Source organism: Myxine glutinosa, chromosome 12, assembly GCF_964187855.1.
Source record: "Myxine glutinosa chromosome 12, kmMyxGlut1.1, whole genome shotgun sequence".
Lineage (NCBI taxonomy): Eukaryota > Metazoa > Chordata > Myxini > Myxiniformes > Myxinidae > Myxine > Myxine glutinosa.
The window spans coordinates 61,606,620-61,631,656 of NC_136272.1; the positions used below are offsets into that span (position 1 = coordinate 61,606,620).

At 49.2% G+C, this 25,037-nt stretch overlaps 2 protein-coding genes across 2 annotated transcripts in view; one reads left to right on the forward strand and one right to left on the reverse strand.

Moving 5' to 3' along the window:
- Window positions 1-14,787, reverse strand: part of LOC137437460 (uncharacterized) — a 42,315-nt gene extending 27,528 nt beyond the window's left edge. The window contains exon 1 of the mRNA XM_078766857.1: window positions 14,692-14,787. The gene's annotated coding sequence lies outside the window, so the exon portion shown is untranslated. The remainder of the gene's footprint in view (window positions 1-14,691) is intronic.
- An 8,634-nt stretch (window positions 14,788-23,421) lies between these two features.
- The window catches only part of LOC137437298 (uncharacterized), a 55,843-nt gene continuing 54,227 nt past the window's right edge, over window positions 23,422-25,037 (forward strand). Inside the window, exon 1 of the mRNA XM_068131665.2 lies at window positions 23,422-23,900. Within this exon, the coding sequence (XP_067987766.2) occupies window positions 23,422-23,900 (479 nt within the window). The remainder of the gene's footprint in view (window positions 23,901-25,037) is intronic.

A 25,037-nucleotide genomic window follows, 5' to 3' on the forward strand; every position in this document is an offset into this window, starting at 1 on the left:
AATTATTGCTTAAGTCTGGACCCTCCTGCCTCCAGTGTTGTATAAATATCAAAGGGCGTTCCCGTAGTTAATTCCATAAAGCATACACGTTAGCCAATCATAGATTTCCCCCTGGTTGATAGTTATATCTTTATTATGTGTATTAGGGTAAGGCCTTGTCTCCCATTAAGATGACACTCCATTGCACCAAGTGAAATAGAGTAGATTCCTTTCATTCCCCATTCCCACTCCCAAAACTTTCATTGCCTTTCATCATTGCCAAGCCTCGATTGCCAGTTACATCCCCTCCAAAACCACCATTGAACATGTGCTCGGGTCGGGGAAGACGGGCGTGCCCGCCCGTCGTCATCAAGGGCGGAGCCAGAGGGTCGCGCGACCAACCAGGGCCGAGGTGAGCACACCGATGGGCGTGTCCTGAAGGCCGGCGGCTTGATCGCCGGAGACGCTATAAAAGCGCGCGTGCAAGGATGTTGTAGAGTGGAGTAGTTGCTGAGTTGTGTAAAAAGATCATCCAGAGAGAACCAACTGTAAGAGAACCAACTGCGAGAGTACATTGAGATCACCCAAGGAAGCTTTGTACACAGCAACGGCTGATCAAGTGGACCGATGTTTGTTCCTGAGCTGGTGCTTTTCCGAACAGAGTCCGAGGCTGGCATGTGAGCAAAAGAACATAGAGAACATTAAGGAGATCATCATCCAGGGAAGGACAAAGCCTGTTGTAGTCCTGGCAAAGCACGCGACGTCCACAGCAGCAGCAGCAGCGGCGGCCACAGCAGCAACAACACTCAACAGCCGCTTGGGGCCTGGACGGCGGTTTTGAGCAGGGCCGCGAAGGAACGGCGGCTGCTAAACGTGCCGATCGTGCTGCAGGACCCCCTTGGACCTTCCTCTCCCTCCAGCCATCCGCCTCCTGCCTTTCCATCCTCTTGTGTACGTGAGTTTGTTTTGTTTGTTCTGTCCTGGGTATTTAATTAAGTTTGTATAAGCTAGGTTGCACTGTGTCTAAAATCTTCTGTAAATTATTTTATTATCTTTCCTTCTTCCTTGGTTACTTTGAGCGTTTACATCATAGGAATAAATTTAGTGGTATTTTCAACCTTTTTTTCCCGTCTTCTTCTTCTTCACATCCGTGTCGCTTTTGTCTTTTCCATATTGAATATCTGTGGCGCGATCCGGCCAACGTTCGGGAATCGGATTAGTCGGGGTAACTGTTAGGCCGCGGTGCCATCCGCTCGGCAAACCAACATCCTTATCCGCGGGCCATAACAATTGGTGTCAGGAGTGTCGGATTCGGACCAGGGACTAAATTTATTTAGCCCAAATTTTGGAACACCAATTGTACTATTGGCAGTAACAATTGGTGTCGGGAGCGGGGTCGGACCCGAAGCGCGCTTAACGCGCTCAAAATTACGAGCTGCCGAAATTTGATTTGTTTTACAAAACCCGAATTTTGAAATCGCGCCATGGCTGGTCAAGGCGACGGGATGCCGGTGGGAGAGATAGACGGGGTGGAATCGACCCAGGACCTCGGGGAAATGTATGTGGAGGACAGGGAGGAGGAGAAAAAGGGCAATGAGGAGGTGTTTGAGGAGGTTTCAGGCGCGCAAAATTGCGCTCTCGCGCACGTGGTTACAGCGGCACCAAATAGAGCCGCGCCCTTTGTACCAACGGTGGAAGACATGCAATTATTTCTGGCTGAAATGAGGGCCCTTATGATTAAGTCGGGTGAAGAAATGGAAGACAGAAGGAGGGCTGATAGTGAGAAAATGGAAAACAGAATGGGGGAGCGACTAGGAAATCAAATCGGGGGGTTAGACAAGATATTTGAGGGGTTAGACAAGAAATTTGAGGGGTTAGACAAGAAATTTGAGGGGTTAGACAATGGGATAGAAGGGGTGAAACATGGGTTAACGGGAGTGGAAAATAGAATGGCTGCCCAGGAGAATCAGATAGAGGGGGTGAAAGATGGGTTAAGGGGGTTAGAAAACAGGATGGAAGGCAAATTGCGGGAAGTAGGGGAGCAATCCGCCCGGGAAATCAAACGAATGGGGAACCAGATAGAGGAGGTGAAAATCGGGGTAGAAACCAAATTGGATGCTCAGAGGGATGAATTGGGACAGATGAGGGAGGCATCTACAAAAGAGAGGGAGGAGATGAAGGAGGAGATATGACGAGGTGTAAGCAAGGAGGTCTCGGGGGTACGCGAGGAGGTAAAGCGAGGCGAGAAGCGTATGGAAAAAGAGGTGAGAAATGGGACGGCAAAGTTACAAGGGGGCATAGAGGACCTGACGGAGGAGGTGGAACAGCTGACGGTGGGACAAACGGAGTTAGTGGAGCAGGTTCAAAGGAACACTGCGGTACTAGGAGGGTTAAAAGCGACACAAAACGACATTAAAAATGACTTAATAGCGACACAGAGGCAATGTCAGATGGTACGTGAGGGACTGACAACGAGGTTGGATGAGGTGACAGAAGTAATGCAGACGAAGGACCGGGAGGTGAGGACGCACATAGAGACGGTCAAGGTGGCATTAGAGGACGAAATTGAGGAGACGCACCGGGAAATAAAAGAGGTGAAGCAAAAGTTAAAGGAGGTGGAAGAAGGGGTGAGTGAAATTAAGAAGAGACGGAGGGAAACTAAAAAGGAGATAAGGGAGGAAGTGATGGAGTATGTGCAAGGTCTGTGTTCAAATCATGATGTTGTGCTTGCTAACCAGATAAAGAGTTTGCAGGTGGCGAAGGAGGTGCGGAGACGAGGTGCCAAGGTGAGTGGCAAAATACGTGGAAATGTATATGATGTGAGGGGAGCTTCAGTCGGCTTGGGGGTTGATCTGGATCCGGGTGTTCGTGAGAGGCCGTTGGTGAAGTGTGCGACAGGTACGGTGTGCGAAGGAAGAGGTGTGCGAGAATGTCTGACCATGGGGTGTGTGAGGAAAAAGTGCGCGCCGAGGAGTGTGTGTGCTGTCGAGAGTGAGTCGGTCATAGCGCGTGTGCGAGGGGGCACATGGAAGCGCGTAGTGAGGAGTGTTACAGAGGATGAAACAAGAAAGTGTACACCTGTGGTGAGTGTTACGGAGGAAGTAACGGGAGAGTGTGCGCAAGAGGATGCGCGAGAAAGGTGTGTAACGGACGGGTGCATGAGGGAAGAGTGCGCTGTCAAAAGTAAGGAAGAATGTACACCTGTGGTGAGTGTTACGGAGGAAGTAACGGGAGAGTGTGCGCAAGAGGATGCGCGAGAAAGGTGTGTAACGGACAGGTGCATGAGGAAAGAGTGCGCTGTCGAGAGTAAGGGTGAGTGCGCTGTCAAGAGTGGTGGTGAAAGTGGTAAGAGTGACACGGAGCGTGAGTTGGTTGTGGCAGGTGAGAGAGGATGTACACCTGGAATGGAAGGATGCACACCTGGAATGGTAGAGCGTGTGTGGGAGTGCACACTGGAATTGGTCGTGAGGCACGTGGTTGGGTGTGCAAGTGGGAGCACACCTGTGATTGTCACAGAGGTGACCGAGAAGGGGGCGCGAAGAGGTGTGTTGGTGAGGTGTGCGAACGACGAGTGTGTGCAAAGGTGTGCGGTGGTCAGGTGTGTGACCAAGTCTGTGAGCGAAAGAACGAGTGCAATAGCGAAGTACGCGGGGTGTACGGGCGGCGCTGGAGCACCGAGCTCGGTGAGGGTGAAAGGGGTAGCGTATGCGTGTGAGCATGCAGGTGAAGCATCGACGGTAACCGGGTTAGCGGTTAGAGCGACTTATAGCCGAATCGGGCCCTGGGTGCGCGCCGGGCAGCTTCGCGTGCCGCGAGGACCAGCGGGGATCCGAACCACGACGGTTTCGAAAGAATCGCCGTACGCGATCCACGCCGGGCCGTGCTTTGAACGGCCACATCCGTGCTCCACTAGGCGGAGCGGGCAGCCCGATAGGAAGGGTCGTCATGGCGACCCCCTTTTGTTGAGGCGTTCCGGCAGGTCGAGATCGGGCCATTGGACGGCTCTGTGCCGAGATGGTGCGTGGGATCTTGGCCCGGGTAAGCCCCCGTCCCTGCACCGAATGCGGGACGTATCCAGCCGCCGGCACCAAGCAACCCGCATTCATTGCTCGGCCGTGCGAAGCCGGGCTGTAGAAGTGAATTGGCGCACCGACAGGCACTCGTGAGCGGACTGTGATGATGATGATGATACTGATAGTGTTTTTGATCCGAAATTTAGAAAAGTGAATAGAATTGGCAGTAATTGGAAAAATTTTGATTGGTTGGAATTTGGTGAGCAAAATTGGTAGTGGAAGATACCCGATGTGGTGGGATGGCAACTCTGTCATCCCTCACAGCGGGGGCAAAGGAGCACTAGTTATGGGGTTTATGGCAGTGAAAACTAGCCCGGGAGGGTTAGGATATAATGATAGGGATCTAGAGAAGATGACAATAGGTAACGTTAAGAATAGGTATTGACAATGATACCGGTAGTGGGGACGCAGGTAGATTAGTTTGGATGATAATGACGTGGTATGTGCTTAGTTTAAAGGGAAGACGGGGAGCACTAAGTTAGCAGGGCAACAGGTAGATTAGATGATGCCGTGTGTATGGTGAACAGGTGTGATTGCACAGGTGTGCAACTGAACAGGTGTATGGAGCAGTGTTTGAGTGAGTGATGGTGATGAGTATTGTGCTGACCAAATGGTCCAGGAAGGAAGGAGGGTGCAGGTGGCACCAGGTAAGATTGCACAGGTGTGCAACTGCAGGTGTATGGAGAATGGTAGTGTGGAATAAATGGTAGTGTGGAATATCTGGAGTATTGGAATGGATGGTCGTGGAGTGAGTATGGTGAAAACTATGGAGTGGAGTGGATGGTGCGAAGGTGTGAATGGGGGAAGGATGGACCCCCCATCACGAATACCCGGGGCGGGTAGTGTAAGTGTTAGGTAGAGGGTACAGGTAAATTGTGGTTGGATATTGGCATCTGTGGTGCGGGTGAAAGAATGGTATTTGGATGGGTGCATTAGTGTTGTGGAAATGGCTGGGCGTGTAGCCTGTTAGTGTGTGTAGTTGGTTTGGGCACTCCACCACTGTGAGGATGTCGGCCAGGTGAGGCCGCAGGTGGGCTCTGGGAGCCGGTAGAGTTGTTGTGGATGGGGCCCGAGGATCCGGAGGACGGACCCGGGTAGCCCAGTGCCAGAGGGCACCGAGGGGTGACAGAGCCAGGAGGGGCCTTCCCCAATTAGATAGGTTAGGGTGAGGAGCTAGGTAAGCTCGGGTGGCAACTGCAGTGGTGGAGGTGTGCAGGTGGGTAGACCTGCTGGGAGAGCTACACGCCCCAATCCTGAAATTGTGCAAGGGCACAGGGAGTTGAATCGGGGGAGTGAGACCCCGAATTGAGAAGCACCACAGTTTGGTCAATGGGAATTGGTTTTTAGAACCCATAGTGTAAGATGGCCAATGTATTGGCAGGGAAAGACCCCGGGTAGTGTAAAGTGTATTAAAGTCATTTAGAAAGTAGTTAGGATGAAGATCTCCTCGCACCATCTGCATCCACTCACCTGGGGTGACGTACCTCCACACCATGCCAGGTTGTTTTATTATTTTTGATGCAGATGTTTTGGATTGTGAGACGCATCATGACGTGGGTGTGACATTGTGCTTGATGTTCCATCTCTTCCTCCTTATGAGGATTGATGATGAATTGGGTGATGGCAAATTTTGGCTAGAGGGATTGTGGTGACGAATTTGGAATAGAAGAAAGATGGGGAAGACGTGACAGTAGCGATGAATTTGTAATGTGTAGATTTTGTACATATGGGGTAAGGGCGAGGGTAGTGTAGGTGACAGGGGGGGTGACGTACGGTAGGGACGAGCTTTCTCACTTCGCTCTCCGTACACACTTCACCTTGCATTGCCTTATTGATGTGTACCCTTGTGACCTTACCCCTCGCTCATCTGTCTGTCCCCCCCTTTTGTCTCCCACATGAGGACCTGTGCGCCACTGGGCGCCGAGGGGAGCGTGCATGAGTCCGACATTGTGCGCCCGGAACTCCCAGAACCAGCTGTCTGCATCGATGCACCACATTATGGACCACATGTCTGTGGCTGAGCACCACTGATGGACCCCATGGGTTGGGGCATGGCCCCTCTGCTGGAACCGGCCATGAGGGCCCGAAATCTTGCTGGCGGACCTTGGCCACAGGGCACCGATGCCCCACAGGTGAACCATACATAGTCGGCCCCTGTGGGCCATAAATAAAAAGAAATGGACACGTTGGGTGCATTTTATTTTGATACAAATAGGCCGCCAGCAAAGAAGATGACAACATCAGGAAGAAATAATAATAGCCAGCAGAGGGAGCCGAAGAGCAAGAGACCACCTGCAGGGTTAGGGGTTGTCGATTTATTTTATTCATGAACAATGATGACTGCACCGATTGGTGCTTGAGGGTGTGTTGGTGCATTTTGGGTGCTTTCATGGTGCGTCGATGCAGAGCAGACTGTCTCCCCCCCTAGAAAGAACAATCACAGGTCCTGGGTTGCGTTTTGTAAATAAAATAGCGTCACTGTAAATAATGCTCCCCACCGTCAATGTATAGTTTGAAGACCATTCCGCAATTCAGTTAGCTGTGGGCGTGAGTCTGTTAGGTAGGGTGCAATGGAGCAGCGGGACATATTTATTTATGTTTTAAAACTGTCGCACTCAGGGTCAGGTTAAAAGTAGAGGGAACTACACCTACGTGTCACACTAAGTTAAAGTTATAGGCCCGGGACGTGCCTAAGAGGAGGAGGGTGCAGTGTTGCGGATATGAGGATTGTATTTTTTTTATTGTGTTGTATTGTAGTAAATTGTTGTGAATTATTGCTTAAGTCTGGACCCTCCTGCCTCCAGTGTTGTATAAAGGTCAAAGGGCGTTCCCGTAGTCAATTCCATAAAGCATACACGTTAGCCAATCATAGATTTCCCCCTGGTTGATAGTTATATCTTTATTATGTGTATTAGGGTAAGGCCTTGTCTCCCATTAAGATGACACTCCATTGCACCAAGTGAAATAGAGTAGATTCCTTTCATTCCCCATTCCCACTCCCAAAACTTTCATTGCCTTTCATCATTGCCAAGCCTCGATTGCTAGTTACATCCCCTCCAAAACCACCATTGAACATGTGCTCGGGTCGGGGAAGACGGGCGTGCCCGCCCGTCGTCATCAAGGGCGGAGCCAGAGGGTCACGCGACCAACCAGGGCCGAGGTGAGCACACCGATGGGCGTGTCCTGAAGGCCGGCGGCTTGATCGCCGGAGGCGCTATAAAAGCACGTGCGCAAGGACGTTGTAGAGTGGAGTAGTTGCTGAGTTGTGTAAAAAGATCATCCAGAGAGAACCAACTGTAAGAGAACCAACTGTGAGAGTACATTGAGATCACCCAAGGAAGCTTTGTACACAGCAACGGCTGATCAAGTGGACCGATGTTTGTTCCTGAGCTGGTGCTTTTCCGAACAGAGTCCGAGGCTGGCATGTGAGCAAAAGAACATAGAGAACATTAAGGAGATCATCATCCAGGGAAGCACAAAGCCTGTTGTAGTCCTGACAAAGCACGCGACGTCCACAGCAGCAGCAGCAGCGGCGGCCACAGCAGCAATAACACTCAACAGCCGCTTGGGGCCTGGACAGCGGTTTTGAGCAGGGCCGCGAAGGAACGGCGGCTGCTAAACGCGCCGATTGTGCTGCAGGACCCCCTTGGACCTTCCTCTCCCTCCAGCCATCTGCCTCCTGCCTTTCCATCCTCTTGTGTACGTGAGTTTGTTTTGTTTGTTCTGTCCTGGGTATTTAATTAAGTTTGTATAAGCTAGGTTGCACTGTGTCAAAAATCTTCTGTAAATTATTTTATTATCTTTCCTTCTTCCTTGGTTACTTTGAGCGTGTACATAATAGGAATAAATTTCGTGGTATTTTCAACCTTTTTTTTTCGTCTTCTTCTTCTTCACATCCGTGTCGCTTTTGTCTTTTCCATATTGAATATCTGTGGCGCGATCCGGCCAACGTTCGGGAATCGGGTTAGTCGGGGGTAACTGTTAGGCCGCGGTGCCATCCGCTCGGCAAACCAACATCCTTATCCGTGGGCCGTAACAATATATATATATATATTGTTGTGGATATGAGAATGTTTTTTTTTTTTGTTGTTGTTGTGTAAATAGTTGTAAAAATATCGCCCTCCTTACTCCAGTGTTGTATAAAGGTCAAAGGGTGTTCCCGTAGTTAATTCCATAAAGCATACACGAAGGACACCATATATCCATGTTCAGTAGTTATATCCTTATTATGTGTATTAGGCTAAGGATTTGTCTTCCATTAATTTGACACTCCATTGCACTGCATTAAATAAAGTAGATCCCTCCGACATGGCATCTTCCAAGTGCCAGGTTTAGCCACTTTGCTGCATTTCATCTGCCGTCCACTTTGCTGCAATTGCCAACTGCATTTTGGGCGGTTTTCTTCATTCGCCATTGCTGCCCTTTGGCTGGGGCTCGCTCGAATTGCCCCCAAAACCACCATTGGCCACGAGGCAAGGTCGGGGAAGAAGGGCGTGTCTCCACCTCGTCATAGAGGGGAGGAGTGAACCAGCCCTTGCCGACCAACCCAGAACGAGGGGTTGGCTTTAGAGGGCGGAGAGAGAACGTTTGGGGGAGGTTCGCAAAAGGGTCAAGGGTGGGGCTTATATAACCCGAGGCAGAGGCCCCCAGAGAGAGTCGAGGAGGGAGGAGATCGGAACACCGAAAAGCCTGGAAGTTGTTGTTGGACTAAGCAAGAGAGGAAGTTGTTGGACTGGGTTGGACTAAGAAAGAGAGAGGAGAGAACCCGTCACGCCAGACCCCCCACCAGCGCGTCGGCTCCACCAAGCAGCTCTGACCCGTGATCCCACGCACATGACAGGATCGGTGGCATCGGCGGCCGTCGAGGTCCAGCCCGACGTCCCGTGCGGGATCAAGCTCCAGCCAGCTCCGTGCCTTCCTCCCCCTCCAGCCACCCACCTCCTTCCAGCCAATCCACTCTGCAATTCCCCGTGTGAGTCCGTCTTTGTTTGTTCTGTCCAGGGAATAAGTTAAGCCTGTTAGATAAGCTAGTATTTTCACTGTGTCTCTGATTTCTTCTGTAAATTGTTTTATTATCCTTCCTTCTCCTTGGTTTCTTTGATTGTGTAAATAGTAGGAATAAATTTAGTAGCATTTCAAACCTTTTTGTCTTCTTCTTCTTCTTCTTCACATCCGTGTCGCCTTTGTCTTTTCCCTATTGAATATCTGTGGCGCAATTTTGGCCAACGTCCAGGAATCGGGTTAGTCGGGGTAACTGTTAGGGCCGCGGCGCCATCCGCTTGGCAAAACAACATCCTATCCGCGGTCCGTAACAATTGGTGCCAGGAGTGGGATACGAGGCCCGAACCAAATTTTTAAAACATCAAGAAAAAATTTGGTCAAAATTTGGAGCAGCCAAGATTTAGTTTTTAAAATCCCAAATTGAGTCGTGCCATGGATAGTCAAGGCGATCGGATGCCGGTGGGGGAACTAGAAGAGGGGTTAGGGGTAACCCAGGATCGGAGGTAAGAAATAGAGGAGAGCAATGAGGTGGTTGAGGAGGTGTCAGGTGCACAAAATGGCGCCCTTGCGCACATGGTTACAGCGGCACCAAATTTCGCCGCACCCGCGACCATAGCAGCGCCGCCGATGGATTGGGGCCTATTCATGCTGCAAATGCGGGCCCTCATGGAAGAGAACAGGGGGCTGGGAGACCAAATTGGAGCAATGAGGGACGAAGTGAGGGGTACCAGAAACCAAATCAAAGAAATAACTGAGGAAATGGCGAGGGACAGAGTCGCATATGAGGGAAGGAAAGCGGAGAGGGACAGAGACCGCAGGTTGAGCGAGCAGGTCCCAGGGGTGCACGAGGAGGTAACGCGGGTCGAGAAGCACTGGTTGGGCGAAGTGGAGGAAAGCGCGGGTACAATGACGGGTATAGAAATCGTGACCCGGGGTATGGGGCAGCCGGCGACCGCTGAGGTAGAAGAGGGAATTTTATTAAAGCCAGCGGTCGTCGTGGTGAATAAAGAAAAAGCAGTAGAGGGTATAATAAAAATTGAAAAGACGACGGAGGTAGCCCAGGAATTGCAGGGAGAAATGGATTATGCTCAAAGTCCCTGCTCACATCACGATGCTGTGCTTAACCCAAATGGAAGTTTGCAGGTACGCGTGGAGAAAAGGATCCCCCAGGTGAGTCGTGCTGTGTATTGTGCGGGGTGATTTAGTGAAAGGATGTTTGGCGACAACAGGATTGTCGCGCGATTGGGATCGATATGGCACCCGGGCGTTGGTGAAGGGTCCCGTGTGAGTAAAAATGGCACGCTTGTGAGGAAAAAGTGTGCGTCAAAGAGTGAGCGTGTTATAAAGTGTGGGAGTGATACCGAGTGCGAGCGAGAATGCACGTCGGGGTGTACGGAGTGTGACACAGGGAGTGAGAGCGATACGGAGTGTACGTGCGAGGGTGAGTGTGACACGGTGACACTGAGTTGGTGTGCGAGAGTGGTGGTGGTGGAAGGTGTGCGAGAAAGCACACCTGAGTTGGTGGTAGCGCGAGTGCGAGGGAGCACATTGGAGCGCAGTAGTGGGTGGATGCAAGAGTGCACGCCCATGGTGAGTGGTACGGAGTACGTACCGAGGGAGAGTGTGCAAGACGGTGCGCGAGGTGTGTTAAGAGAGTGTGCGAACGGTGAGTGTGCACGAGAGGTGTGGTGTGTAACAGGGAGTGCGTTGGTGGAATGTACGGACGGCGTTGGAACGCCGGGTTTTGTGAGTGTCAAAAGGGTCGCGTGTGCGTGTGGGCATGCGAGTAAAGCATCGACGTTGAACGGGTTAGCGTTTAGGGCGACGGATAGCCGATGCGAGCACTCGGTGCGTGGTGCGCTTTGTTGGATGCCAGGCCCGGCGCGGATCGATGCTGCGTCGCTTCTCTTCGAAGCGTCGTTGCCGATTCAGGCCTGGCCCCGCCCTGCACGGTCGAGTCCGGGCCTTGTCGGGCGAGGCGACCGGTCCGGTTCAAGGGCGAGTGGGAGGAAGCGGAACGGTGCCCCCTGGCGGGGGCGGGGTTCCGACCGGGCGAGCCTCAATCATCGGGCCCGGGACCGCAAGGTACCGCGCCGAGATGGTGCGTGGAATCTCGGCCCGACCAAACCACCTCCCTTGAACCGAAAGCCGGACGGATTCAACCTGCAGGCGACCAAACCACCCGAGTTCATTGCTCGGCTTTGCGAAGCCGAGTTTATGATGTCATGACGCACCGAGGCTAGGATATAGCGGACTGTGATGATGGTGATACTGATAGTGTTTTTGGATTCGAAATTTTGGGATAGAAAATTTTTGATTGGTTGGAATTTGGAGAGCAAAATTTATAGTGAGAGATACCCAATGTGGTGGGATGGCAACTTTGCCATCTCTCACAGAGGGGGCAAAGGAGCACTAGGTTATGGGGTTGGCAGTGAAAACTAGCCCGGGAGGGTTAGGATATAATGATAGGGACCTAGAAGATGACCTTAGGTAACGTTAAGGTTAGGTAGTGACAATGATACCTGTAGTGGGGACGCAGGTAGATTAGTTGGATGATAATGACGAGGGAGCGCAATAGTTTAAAGGGGCGACTGGGAAGCGCAAGTTCCAGAGGGGAGTAGTTAGATGAGATGATGCCGTGTGTGTGAGAATCGAAAGTGTATTGAGCAGGGTATGAGTAACTGATTGTGATTGTGAGTAGTATTGTGATTGCACAGGTGTGCAACTGGACAGGTGTATGGAGCAGTGTATGAGTGAGTGATAGTGATGTGTATTGTGCTGACCAAATGGTCCAGGAACGAAGGAGGGTGCAGGTGGCACCAGGAGTGATTGCACAGGTGTGCAACAACAGGTGTATGGAGAATGGTTGTGTGGAATATATGGAGTCTGGAGTATATGGAGTATTGGAATGGGTGTAGTGAGTATGGTGGAAACTGTGGAGTGGAGTGGCTGGTGCGAAGGTGTGGATGGGGGAAAGGAGGATGGACCCCATCACGAATACCCGGGGAGGGTAGTGTAAGAGTTAGGTAGAGGATACAGGTAAATTGTGGTTGGATATTGGCATCTGTGGTGCGTGGTGGAAGAATGGTATTTGGATGGGTGCATTAGTGTTGTGGAAATGGCTGGGCGTGTAGCCTGTTAGTGTGTGTGTAGTTAAATGGGCACTCCACCACTGTGAGGATGTCGGCCAGGTGAGGCCGCAGGTGGGCTCTGGGAGCCGGTAGTTGTTGTGGATGGGGCCCGAGGATCCGGAGGACGGACCCGGGTAGCCCAGTGCCAGAGGGCACCAAGGGGTGACAGAGCCAGGAGGGGCCTTCCCCAGTTAGATAGGTTAGGGTGAGGAGCTAGGTAAGCTCCTCACCCTAGGTTGTGGTGGCTCGGGTGGCAACTACAGTGGTGGAGGTGTGCAGGTGGGTAGACCTGCTGGGAGAGCTGCACGACCCAGCCCGGAAATTGTGCAAGGGCACAGGGAGTTGCATAGGGGGAGTGAGACCCCAAATTGAGAAGCACCACAGTATGGTCAATGGGAATTGGGTTCTTAAAACCGCATAGAGTGTAAGTTGGCCAATGGTTTGGCAGGGAAAGACCCCGGGTAGTGTAAAGTGTATTAAAGTCATTTAGGAAGTAGTTAGGTTTGAGATCTCCTTGCACCATCTACATCCACTCACCTGAGATGACGTACCTCCACACCATGCCAGGTTGTTTTGTTATTTTTATGATGCAAATGTTTGGAATGTGAGATGCATCATGACGTGGGTGTGACATTGTGCTGATGTTCCATCTCTCCCTCCTTATGAGGATTGATGATGAATTGGGTGATGGCAAATTTTGGATGGAGGGATTGTGGAGATGAATTTGGTATAGGGGAAATATGGGGAAGACGTGACATTAGCGACGAATTTGTAAAGGTGTAGATTTTGTAAATATGGGGTAAGGGCAAGGGTAGAGTAGGTGACAGGGGGGGGGGGGTGACGTACGGTAGGGACGAGCTTTTCTCTGCTCCGTCTCCATACGCACCTCGCCTTGCATTGCCTTGTTTGATGTGTACCCTTGAGACCTTACCCCTCGCTCATCTGTCTTTCCCCCCTTTGTCTCCCACATGAGGACCTGTGCGCCACTGGGTACCGAGGGGAGCGTGCGTGAGTCCCCCAATTGGGCACCCGAACCTCTCGCAACCACAGCTGTCTGCATCGATGCACCACCTTATGGACCACATGTCTGTGGCTGAGCACCACTGATGGACCCCATGGGTTGGGGCATGGCCCCTCTGCTGGAACCGGCCAGGAAGGCCCGAGATCTTGCTGGCGGACCTTGGTCACAGGGCACTTATGCCCCACAGGTGAACCACACTAGTCGGCCCTGTGGGCCATAAATAAATAAAAATGGACACGTTGGGTGCATTTTAATCGTGCAAATAGGCCGCCAGCAAAGAAGATGACATCAGGAAAATAGCAATGGCCAGCAGAGGGAGCCGAAGAGCAAGAGACCACCAGCAGAGTTTGTTTGGTTATTTTTATTATTGAACTGCAGTGACTGTGCACCGATTGGTGCTTGAGGGTGCATTGGTGCGTTTTTGGGTGTTTCATGGTGCATCGATGCAGGGCAGACTGTCTTCCCCCCCAAAAGAACAATCACAGGTCCTGGGTTACGTTTTGTAAATAAAAGTAGAGTCATTGTAAATAATGCGCCCCCACCGTAAATGTGTAGTTTGAAGACCATTCCGCAATTCGGTTAGCTGTGGGCGTGAATCTGTTAGGCAGGGTGCAATGGAGCAGCGGGACATATTTATTTATGTTTTAAAACTGTCGCACTCAGGGTCAGGTTAAATGTAGAGGGAACTACACCTACGTGCCACACTAAAAGTTAAGGTAAGAGGCCCGGGACGTGCCTAAGAGGAGGAGGGTGCAGTGTTGTGGATATGAGAATGGTTTGTTTTTTTTGTTGTTGTGTAAATAGTTGTAAAAATATCGCCCTCCTTACTCCAGTGTTGTATAAAGGTCAAAGGGCGTTCCCGTAGTTAATTCCATAAAGCATACACGAAGGACACCATATATCCATGTTCAGTGGTTATATCCTTATTATGTGTATTAGGCTAACGATTTGTCTTCCATTAATTTGACACTCCATTGCACTGCATTAAATAAAGTAGATCCCTCCGACATGGCATCTTCCAAGTGCCAGGTTTAGCCACTTTGCTGCATTTCATCTGCCGTCCACTTTGCTGCAATTGCCAACTGCATTTTGGGCGGTTTTCTTCATTCGCCATTGCTGCCCTTTGGCTGGGGCTAGCTCGAATCGCCCCCAAAACCACCATTGGCCACGAGGCAAGGTCGGGGAAGAAGGGCGTGTCTCCACCTCGTCATAGAGGGGAGGAGTGAACCAGCCCTTGCCGACCAACCCAGAACGAGGGGTTGGCTTTAGAGGGCGGAGAGAGAACGTTTGGGGGAGGTTCGCAAAAGGGTCAAGGGTGGGGCTTATATAACCCGAGGCAGAGGCCCCCAGAGAGAGTCGAGGAGGGAGGAGATCGGAACACCGAAAAGCCTGGAAGTTGTTGTTGGACTAAGCAAGAGAGGAAGTTGTTGGACTGGGTTGGACTAAGAAAGAGAGAGGAGAGAACCCGTCATGCCAGACCCCCCACCAGCGCTTCGGCTCCACCAAGCAGCTCCGACCCGTGATCCCGCGCACACGACAGGATCGGTGGTATCGGCGGCCGTCGAGGTCCAGCCCGACGTCCCGTGCGGGATCAAGCTCCAGCCAGCTCCGTGCCTTCCTCCCCCTCCAGCCACCCACCTCCTTCCAGCCAATCCACTCTGCAATTCCCCGTGTGAGTCCGTCTTTGTTTGTTCTGTCCAGGGAATAAGTTAAGCCTGTTAGATAAGCCAGTATTTTCACTGTGTCTCTGACTTCTTCAGTAAATTTTTTTTTTTTTTTTTTTTTTTTTTGTATACAAGATCGAGGCTCGTGAAAGAGCTAACATTAATCACACAAAAAAGACAAACCGACACACAAAACACAAAAAACAAGGGGAGCGGCAGACAAGATGGGGAGAGAGGGGGAAGGACACAAACACAACATTTGAGAGCAGGGACATCGGGAGGACTTGGGGGGAGGTGGGAGAGGAATAAAACATATGAACACTGCAAGGACTCTGGGGTGAATTACCGGGGGTAGAAAAGATCAAGGTTTTCGATGGGGGAAGATAAGAGATGGTGGTGAACAGCTGTTTTAAAGACCTGGAGGGAGGAGTGGGATTGAAGGGAGTGGGGGAGTTTGTTCCAGAGGCGGGAGAAAAGGGGAATGAAAGAGTGAAGGTGAGCAGAGAGCCTAGACTTTGGCAGTTTAACCATAAGAGGGTTGCAGGCAGATCTTGTGCGACCTGAAGGAATATTGGGGGGACAGAGCACAGAGAGAGCTGGGGGAGCAAGGCCGGAGAGGAGTCGGTAGAAGACCGAAAGACCACCAACCTGCCTGCGGTGAGTGAGTGAAAGGCCCTCGGTGTTGACTACATCGCAGGAGATTCCAATGATTCTGAAAGCTTTGGCCTCAACAGCGTGAAGCCGAGCAAGGTGTGAGGCAGGAGCACCAGCCCAGAGGGGGGAACAGTATTCCATTGAGCTGCGGATGAAAGCCTTGTATGTGGTGAGGAGCTCAGGTGTGCCAAGGAAGGACTTCGCACGACGGAGGATGCCCAGTCGGCGACTGGCTTTGGAGGCCAGCTTGGAAATGTGGTTTTCCCAAGAAAGATCATGGCAGATAGTGAGACCCAAAAGCTTGAGCGACAGAACTTCTTGGAGAGGATTGTTGAGAAAGTAGATGGGAGGGTTGTCCAGTCGGTCCTTTCGGAGAGACATTGTAAGAGTGTGAGATTTGTCAGGATTGAAAGACATGTTCCACTTGTTTGACCAGTCTGTGATTTTGTCCAGGTCTGCAGAGAGTGAGGAGGCTGCAGACTGCCGATCTGAGGGATGAGGAATGGAGCGACAGAGAGTAGAGTCGTCAGCAAAGAGATAGAGAGGATTTTCAAGAGAGTCAGAGAGATCATTGATGAAGACCAGAAAAAGCACAGGGCCCAGAACACTACCTTGGGGAACTCCAGCCTGAACAGGAAGAGGAGATGAGAGAAACCCATTCAGGGCCACACGTTGACTACGACCAGAGAGGAAGTCCGCCAGCCATGCGTGGAGATTTCCATGGATACCAAAGGAGGAGAGTTTGGTGAGCAGAGCAGGGTGCCAGACCGTATCGAAGGCATGTGAAATGTCAAGGGAGACAGCTCTAATTTCCTGTTTGGCGTTGAGGACCTCCATCCATTGTTGAGAAAGCAGAAGCAGCATGTCCAGAGTAGAGTGACCAGGTCTGAAACCAAATTGATGATCAGAGATCAAGCCATTGGAGAAGAGGAAAGATTTAATATCTGAAGCAATGATGGATTCCATGACTTTGCTGATAATTGGGAGAAGGCTGATTGGTCTGTAGTTGCTGGGATCTGTTTTTGCACCTTTTTTGTGCAAACCGGTGATGTTGGCTGATTTCCAAGCAGATGGCAGATGACCTTGAGCAAAAGAGAGGGTGAAGAGAACAGAAAGAGGGAGTGAAAGAGCAGAAGAACATGATTTTAGGACCCGTGGGCTGATGCCGTCAGGACCAGTTGCAGAATCAGAGTCGAGGGTTGACAGAAACTTTTCCACCTTGTCAGGAGGAAAGGACACAGAGTCCAGGAGCAGCTGGGTACGACTGGGTACGGTGGGTACAGAGAGGGATGGGTTTGGGACACAAGATTTAGAGGCAAACACAGAGTTGAGGCATTCAGCTTTTTCACGTGCGGAGTCAGCCGTTAAGCCGTTTGAGGTGAGGGAGGGGATGGAGGGGGAACAAACACCAGAAACAGATTTGACCAGACGCCACCAGGATTTGGAAGAGGGAGACAGATAAGAGAGTTTGGTCTTGAGAATGTTGAGATATTGTTTCCTGGCTCTCCTGAGGGTGGACACACACTTGTTTCGGGCTTTGTGAAAGGAAATGAGATTTCCTTCCGTTGGATTTGCTTTCCAGGAGACGAAAGCAAGTTGTTTCAGGGCAACAGCCTCACCACAAGATTCCGTGTAACCATGGACGGGAGGAAGGGTATGATGACTGAAGACGAGATGGCATAAATATGTGCATGAGAGAGAGCAATTTACTTTGAAAGAATTCCCAGGATGAGTTGATGTCAGAGGCGGTAGAGATGGGAGACCAGTCCAGATGATTGATGGCTGCTTGAAGACCGTGCCAGTTGGCCTGAGTGAAATGCCAGACTCGTCGACGCTGAGGAGGCTCTCTGAGAATGGTCAGAGAGATGTCCACTTTGACAAGCACATGATCAGATGAGCCGATTGGAGCAGAAGAAGAGCAGCAGACATTTTCAGGGAAGTTTGTCATAACCAAATCCAGAAGAGAAGATGCTCCGCTGACTGAGATCCGGGTCGGGAAATTGACAGATTGTGTCAGTCCCAGTGAGTCGCAGAAGTCCTTTGCTGAAGAGCCATGGCTGGTGAGAGAGGTACCCACACCCAGCCAACTGGCATGGTGACAATTGAAATCACCACATATGAGGAAGAGAGAGTTGGGATGGGTAGATAGAAGTTGGTCCATATTATCAGACAGTGAGATGTAGATGGAGTCATCGCTGTTTGGTGGATTTTTTTTTTTTCATTTCCATTTTGAAAAATCGCATTTTCCCATTTCCTCAGTTTTATTATCCTTCCTTCTCCTTGGTTTCTTTGATTGTGTAAATAGTAGGAATAAATTTAGTAGCATTTCAAACCTTTTTGTCTTCTTCTTCTTCTTCACATCCGTGTCGCCTTTGTCTTTTCCCTATTGAATATCTGTGGCGCGATTTTGGCCAACGTCCAGGAATCGGGTTAGTCGGGGTAACTGTTAGGGCCGCGGCGCCATCCGCTCGGCAAAACAACATCCTATCCGCGGTCCGTAACAATATATATATATATATATATATATATATATATATATATATATATATATATATATAACCTGTATGAAACATTCCAATCCGGATTCCGCTCCAACCACAGTACTGAAACTGCTCTCCTCAAGATCACCAACGACCTTCTCCTCTCCTCTGACGCTGGCAACCTCAACATTCTCGTCCTCCTCGACCTCAGCGCTGCCTTTGACACCATCGATCACACCATCCTCCTCACCCGACTTGAATCCACCTTTAACATTACCGGCACTGCCCTCTCTTGGATTAAATCATACCTCTCTGACAGACGCCAGTTCATCTCCATCAATAACTGCAAATCCCCCACTGCTCCCCTCCCCCAAGGTGTCCCCCAAGGTTCAGTTCTTGGCCCCCTCCTCTTCATCCTCTACCTGTCCCCCCTCGGTCACTTAATCCGCCGTCATGGTCTCCAATTCCACTGCTTCGCCGATGACATCCAGCTTTTCATCTCCACCAAGTCCGTCTCCACCGTCACCCACTCTATCCTGACAAACTGCATCACTGAAATAAAATCCTGGCTTCAAATCAACTTCCTCAAGCTTAACTGTGATAAATCTGAAATAATCATCATTGGCCCAAAAACGCTCACAAAATCCACCCATAACTTTGCCCTCAACATCGACGGTATCCCAGTATCCACCTCCCCTCACATCCGGAATCTTGGCGTCATCTTTGACCAAACCCTTTCCTTCGACAAATACACTAAACAGATCACAAAGACAGCCTTCTTTCACCTGAAAAACATCGCCCGTCTCCGCTCATCCCTCTCCTCCACGGCTACAGAAACCCTCATCTACGCCTTCATCACCTCCCGTCTGGACTACTGCAATAGCCTCCTCTATGGTTCACCCTCAAAAATCACCAATAAACTCCAATACATTCAGAACTCCACTGCCCGTCTACTCACCCATTCCCGGACCCGTGACCACATCACCCCTGTCCATTACAAGCTTCACTGGCTCCCCATCCCCCAGAGAATCCAGTACAAAATCCTCCTCTTGACATACAAAGCCCTCCATAACCTGGCCCCATCCTACCTGGCTGACCTCCTCTCCAGACACACTCCCACCTGCAACCTCCGCTCTGCTGGTACCAACCTCCTGACCCCCTCCATCCGGACCAAATTCAGATCCTGGGGGGACAGGGCCTTCTCCATCGCTGCTCCCACCCTCTGGAACTCACTACCTCACACCATCAGAGACTCCTCCTCACTCACCACATTCAAAACATCACTAAAGACCCACCTGTTCAACACTGCATTCAACATTCAACCCACAGCATTTAACCCCTGACTATCTCTTCTCCTTCTCCCTCCTCCCTCCTTTTGCTTTAAATATTTCCCTATTGATTCTTGTCTTTTTGCAATTGTTGTTTTCATGTATTGTTATGCATTATGTTTTCCACTCTGTCAAAGCGCCTTTGGGCTTCTGGAAAAGCGCTATACAAAATAAATGAATTATTATTATTATTATTATATATATATATAATTATACAGCACTTATTAAAGTTACAATTTTGAATTCCATCTGTGGCATAGGATAAAATAGGACCTCAAGCCTGATTTTGGCATAATTAGCAGTGATAATATATCTCAATAGTATATAGATCTGTCATGTTCACCATTTTATCCTTGGTGAAATCTTATAATTATCGGGTTAGTTAAATACTTCATTAAAACTTGTATAAATTTGGGGCACGCATAAAATGACCAAATGTAAGTCATAAACTGCCCATGAAATCCTAAAACCCAAACGCAGATTTCTTATACCTACCAGTTAATGGTAAAACTATACCAAGATATATTAAATGACCATCAACAATCCTCACTCCTGTTTTACCCTTATAAAATCCATGTGGCTATTAAAAAATATATCTTCAACTATTAATCCATTAATTCTCAATTAAACTCGGTGTGAATACATGATGCCAGATTTGTGAATTGCCCTTGGTATTATATGGCCATTATTACCAAGATAACTCCTGCAAATCTTTCATTTCCACATTTTATAAATGTAAAGTAATTGAAAAGTATGAAAAATATTTTTTCAGGTTAGGCTGGTGAAGAAATATCTTAAAACTAGTGCATATTTGTGGCCATCCACTTTGAACCAAACCTGACCTCTAAACATGCTAAATAACTTTTTATGTCATACATTATAATAATGAGTTATGGACTTTTCCATTTATAACAAATACATTAATATAATAGTTCTTTAATTGATAGATAGATAGATAGATTTTTTTATTTCAAACAAAAGCTGAAGAGGTTACAGTACAATATCTTATAAACAGATATAAATGTTATACATGTACATGCATTTAAAGACAACAATTGTTTGAGGTAGGGATTAATTGATTGAGCTTAATTGATAGCCTTTTTAAAAAGTATTATTTGGTTAGTCCATATTTAACATCATGTTATATGTACATCTAATCTTAATTAATTTCCTGTGAGTTTCCTGTGTGTGAGTCACAGAGAATGTTTATTCAGTGTCTAGTCTGCTCCTGCTGTGAGGGTGGTCTGCGATTCTGGATGGTCCGCTTATTCTGGCCGGTCTGCTTTTTACAGTACCCCCAACTTTCCTCCTATGAAAAACTTTGCTCTTATTAAATAGAAATTTTCCTCAGCATTAAAATGAGGTATTAATTGTACAGATCCGTTCATTATTAACCGAGCTACGGTCTAGGAATCAATTTTTTACCCTTGGATCCAATGATCACACATGCTGGTTGTACCTCCGCAAGATGGCGGCGCTTCCGACGTATCACGACAACAAGCGCTGATAGGCCATGCGGCATCTAGTAATATATCTATGTATATCCGGGTCTTGCGATTACCCGTAGTGCATTGCGATATTCAAGATGGATGTTCCGTGGGCCCCTGTGGATGGATGATAATTACGGTAGGACTAATAATCGTTATGTTCTCGGTTAATTATTAATGTAAGATTGTTATGCTTACGTATGAAGTATTACTAGTACCCGACTGCAAAGCCGCAATGAGCCGTCGAAGCCAAAGCCTCTTGCCACGATTTTACCCATCACTATGGCATCAGTAGGTTAGGTAGTTGGTAGTAGGTAGGTGTAGTAGGTACCGTACCTAGTTCAAAATGACACCATTTGCATTCTGGATGACATTAAAATTTATAAAATTTCCTTCTTCATTAATTTGGTGAATTCCGTCTCAACTTCGGATATTTCCGGCCATGAAAAACTATCCCCTACAGCCGCGAGATTTCTAAAAAATAATTCTTCGTCAATTTTAGAATATTTGACGCCGTTTTGACGGTAATAAGCTTTTTTGAAATATTTTTTCAAATGCTCGAATCTCATTGGTTCCGGTGTTTGGTGAAGATTTTCTGAAGATAACCAGGGCCCGTGCGGACCCTGGGAACGAGGTTGGTCTTAAAGTATTTTAATTACAAATTAGAGGTGCATGAGATTGTGAATCAAAAAAAGACGGGTGAAACAAACTCCTCTTGAACTTTTTCTCACTTTTTTATGCATACTTCCGCATCCGGAAGATGGCGGCCTCCATTGAGTGATTTGGTGCGTCAAAGCTTGGAATTCTCAAAGGATCCAGCAACATCTGGTTTTTCAACATAATACATACGCATTCATTCACAACACCGGCGTCGCCGGCTATTATTGGCCCCCGTCGCACCGCGGAGCGAAAGGGGGACTATGGTTTTCCCCTCCGTCCGTGTGTGCATCCGTCCGTCCGTGCGTTCTTGCGTAAGTGAAGGACCGAATTCTAATTTGGTGTGTGGGTGCAACTAGGCATATGGAAGAACCCTATTGAAAATTAGGTCGCCACGTCAAAATCCAAGATGGCCACCACCATGTATGTCTGAACATTGTGAGCGGAATATCTTGAAAAATAGATGAAGTACCAACTTCTAATCTGGTGTGTGGGTGTATCTATGCATAAGGGAGAACACTATTGAAAATTGGGTCGCCACGTCAAAATCCAAGATGGCTGCCTTGCGTCTTCCACTTTGTCAACTCACATCACTTCACCGATGGGGGACCGAGGCGTAACGCTTGTTACAGGTAGATTCCCTATCACGGCAGACGAAGCATGTTACCTATTCAGATCTACCTGACTCTAGATATTGCTCTACCCTACCGACATAACAGTACATTTCATAAGAACCTGGAATCTTCCCTTCTCTGTCGAGGAAGTGAAGAAGATAACGGCCTCCTGTCCAGTGTGTGCCGAGTGCAAACCAAGATTCTACCAACCGCAACAGTCACATTTGATAAAAGCTACGCAACCATTCGAAAGGCTCATTATGGATTTCAAGGGGCCCTTACCATCATCAACCGCTAACTGCTACTTGCTTACTGTGATAGATGAGTTTTCTCGCTTCCCATTCACTTTTCCTTGTCCCGACATGACAACTTGCACCGTGATTAAATGTCTTAGTCAACTCTTTGTACATAAGCAGGCATCTATCTATATAAAGCAGTAAAGTATGTTTGTTTGTTTGTTTGTCCTCTTATAATTCGAGAACTACTCATCGCAGAGCAAAACCAACGGCATATTCGGAATCAGCACGTCTCAGAGCAACTACAGCACACCTTAAAATTAAAAAAAACTTCGAGTTTTAAAATTATGACGTCATCAGCGTATTTCGGAACGTTAATTTTTCAACTTCATATTCGGATTTCAGTACGTCCCAGAGAAACTTCGTAATGTTAATTTTTCAACTTCATCCGATTGACATGGGACCAACGGCATGTGACAGAGAGTGAAACATTTATTTGACGACAATGACTTCCGACTTCCGGGTTCGGAATGCGGTACCAATGCCATTTGACAGGGAATAAAAAATAAATGCGACATTCAATTGACGACAATGACTTCCGACTTGACTTCCGACTTGACTCCCCCCTCCCCCTCCCAATCCCCCTCCTTATCCCCCTCCCCCTCCCCCTGCTCTCCCCCTCCCCCTCCCCCACTCCCCCTCCCACTCCCCATCCCCCCCTCTCTTCTCCCCTCTCCCCCTCCCTCTCCCCCCTCCCCCTCTTCTCCCCCCTCCCCCTCTTCTCCCCTCCCCCCCTCTCCTCCCCTCCCCCCGTTCCCCTCCCCTCCCCCTGTTCCCCTCCCCTCCCCTTCCCCCTTCCCTCCCCGCCCCCGCCCGGCAATGCCGGGTACTTCTGCTAGTACCAAATATAGCATTCTGACAGGGGCAGTTCCTTTATGTCGTCAGAATTGAAGCACTTCCTATACGACTGTGGCGTCTCGACCAGTCGCACTACCCCGTATAATCCTGGAGGGAACGGCCAGTGTGAACGTTACAATGGTGTGATTTGGAAGACTATTACTCTGGCTCTCAAATCACGAGGGCTACCAACTCCTCAATGGGAGAACGTTCTGGCAGACGCCTTGCATTCTATACGTTCTCTGCTCTCGACTGCTACAAATGCTACTCCACACGAGCGTTTATTCAATTACCAACGACAAGTGGCTGCTCAATTCCGACATGGCTATCCTCACCTGGACCTGTTCTCTTGAAACGTCACGTGAGACAATCGAAGTATGACCCTGTCATTGAGGAGGTGGAACTGCTTGAGGCTAACCCTCAGTATGCCCATGTGCGCTACCCTGGCGGTAAAGAGACAACTGTGGCTCTGCATGACCTGGCACCATGTGGTAAGGTCCAAAACTCTGGTGGCTTAGATCCTCCTGTTCAAAAACCTCCTGGACTGGACACAGACGCAACCCCGGGGGATCTGTCACACGATCAGCTCATGAGTGGTAATGAAGATACTACCAGCTTCTTAGATGTCGGAAGCTCTCCGAAGGAAGTTCCTAATGCTCCTCCACTGCGCAGATCAGGGTGAGACAGAAAACCACCTGTTCGCCTGAATCTGTAGGGGTTTACTCGCTTATTATTTTGAGAGGGGAAGAATGTTATAGATTGTCATTCCAAATCCTCCTCCATACTGTAAGCCCGAGAGCCTGGATCTTTTCCCCTCTTCCATAGTTAAACAACAACAACAACATCAGCGTCATAGGTTATATATATAGCCGGGTCTTGCGATTACCAGTAGTGCATTGCAATATTCAAGATGGATGCTACGTGGGCCCGTGTGGATGGATGATAATTACGGTCAGACTAATAATTGTTATGTTCTCGGTTAATTATTAATGTAGGATTGTTATGCTTACGTGTGTAGTAATATTATTAGTATTGTTATGTCAGTAGGGTAGTGATATGTAGAGCCAGATAGATCTATGTGGGTAACGTGCTTCGTCTGTCGCGGTAAGGAATCTACCTTGTAATAAGTTTCATGTTTCGGCGATTTGTCGGGTAAGATGTATACCTGTGGACATACCAGGATGTTCCTGTGATAAATAGAGTTAGGGATTAAAGAGTAGTGCCCCTGTGTGTCTCACCTGGTCATCAAACCATTGTCCCTTTTGGCACTGCACCCATTGAAACACTTAGTTAGGATCTCCTTCGTGCAACAATAAATGACTCCCTTCCCTGACAGTGACTTCGGAAGGAATAGGCAGAGAAACCAGGCTGGGGCACCGCCGATGATGGCCGCCGCCAATTACACCTCCGACAGGCCTAGCCACTTCGAGTGCCATGTGCTATCACCACGCTACATGCTACGTGCTATCACCACGCTACATGCTACGAGCTATCGCCACGCTACGGTCCTGTGATTGGTCGGCGCGCTGGGCGCGAACCTCCAGCCAACGAGTGCGAGAGGCGCGAAGCTGGAAGGTTCGGTGGAAGTCGCTGGTTGGTAGCACGCCAAGGCTGACGTCACCGGCAAGGTTATTTAAGGGAGCGCCGAACGCCTCTCTCTTCTCGTCGCTCTTCTCTTCTTCGTCCTACGCAGCACGGGTCTCTCTCTTGCATCTCTTGAGTCTCTTGCGGTTCATGCTCTTGTTTGTGCAGCTAGCCTTTTTGGACATCCGGCGCTTCGTCTTGCGCAGCCCGAGTTGAGTTGAGTCATAGCCC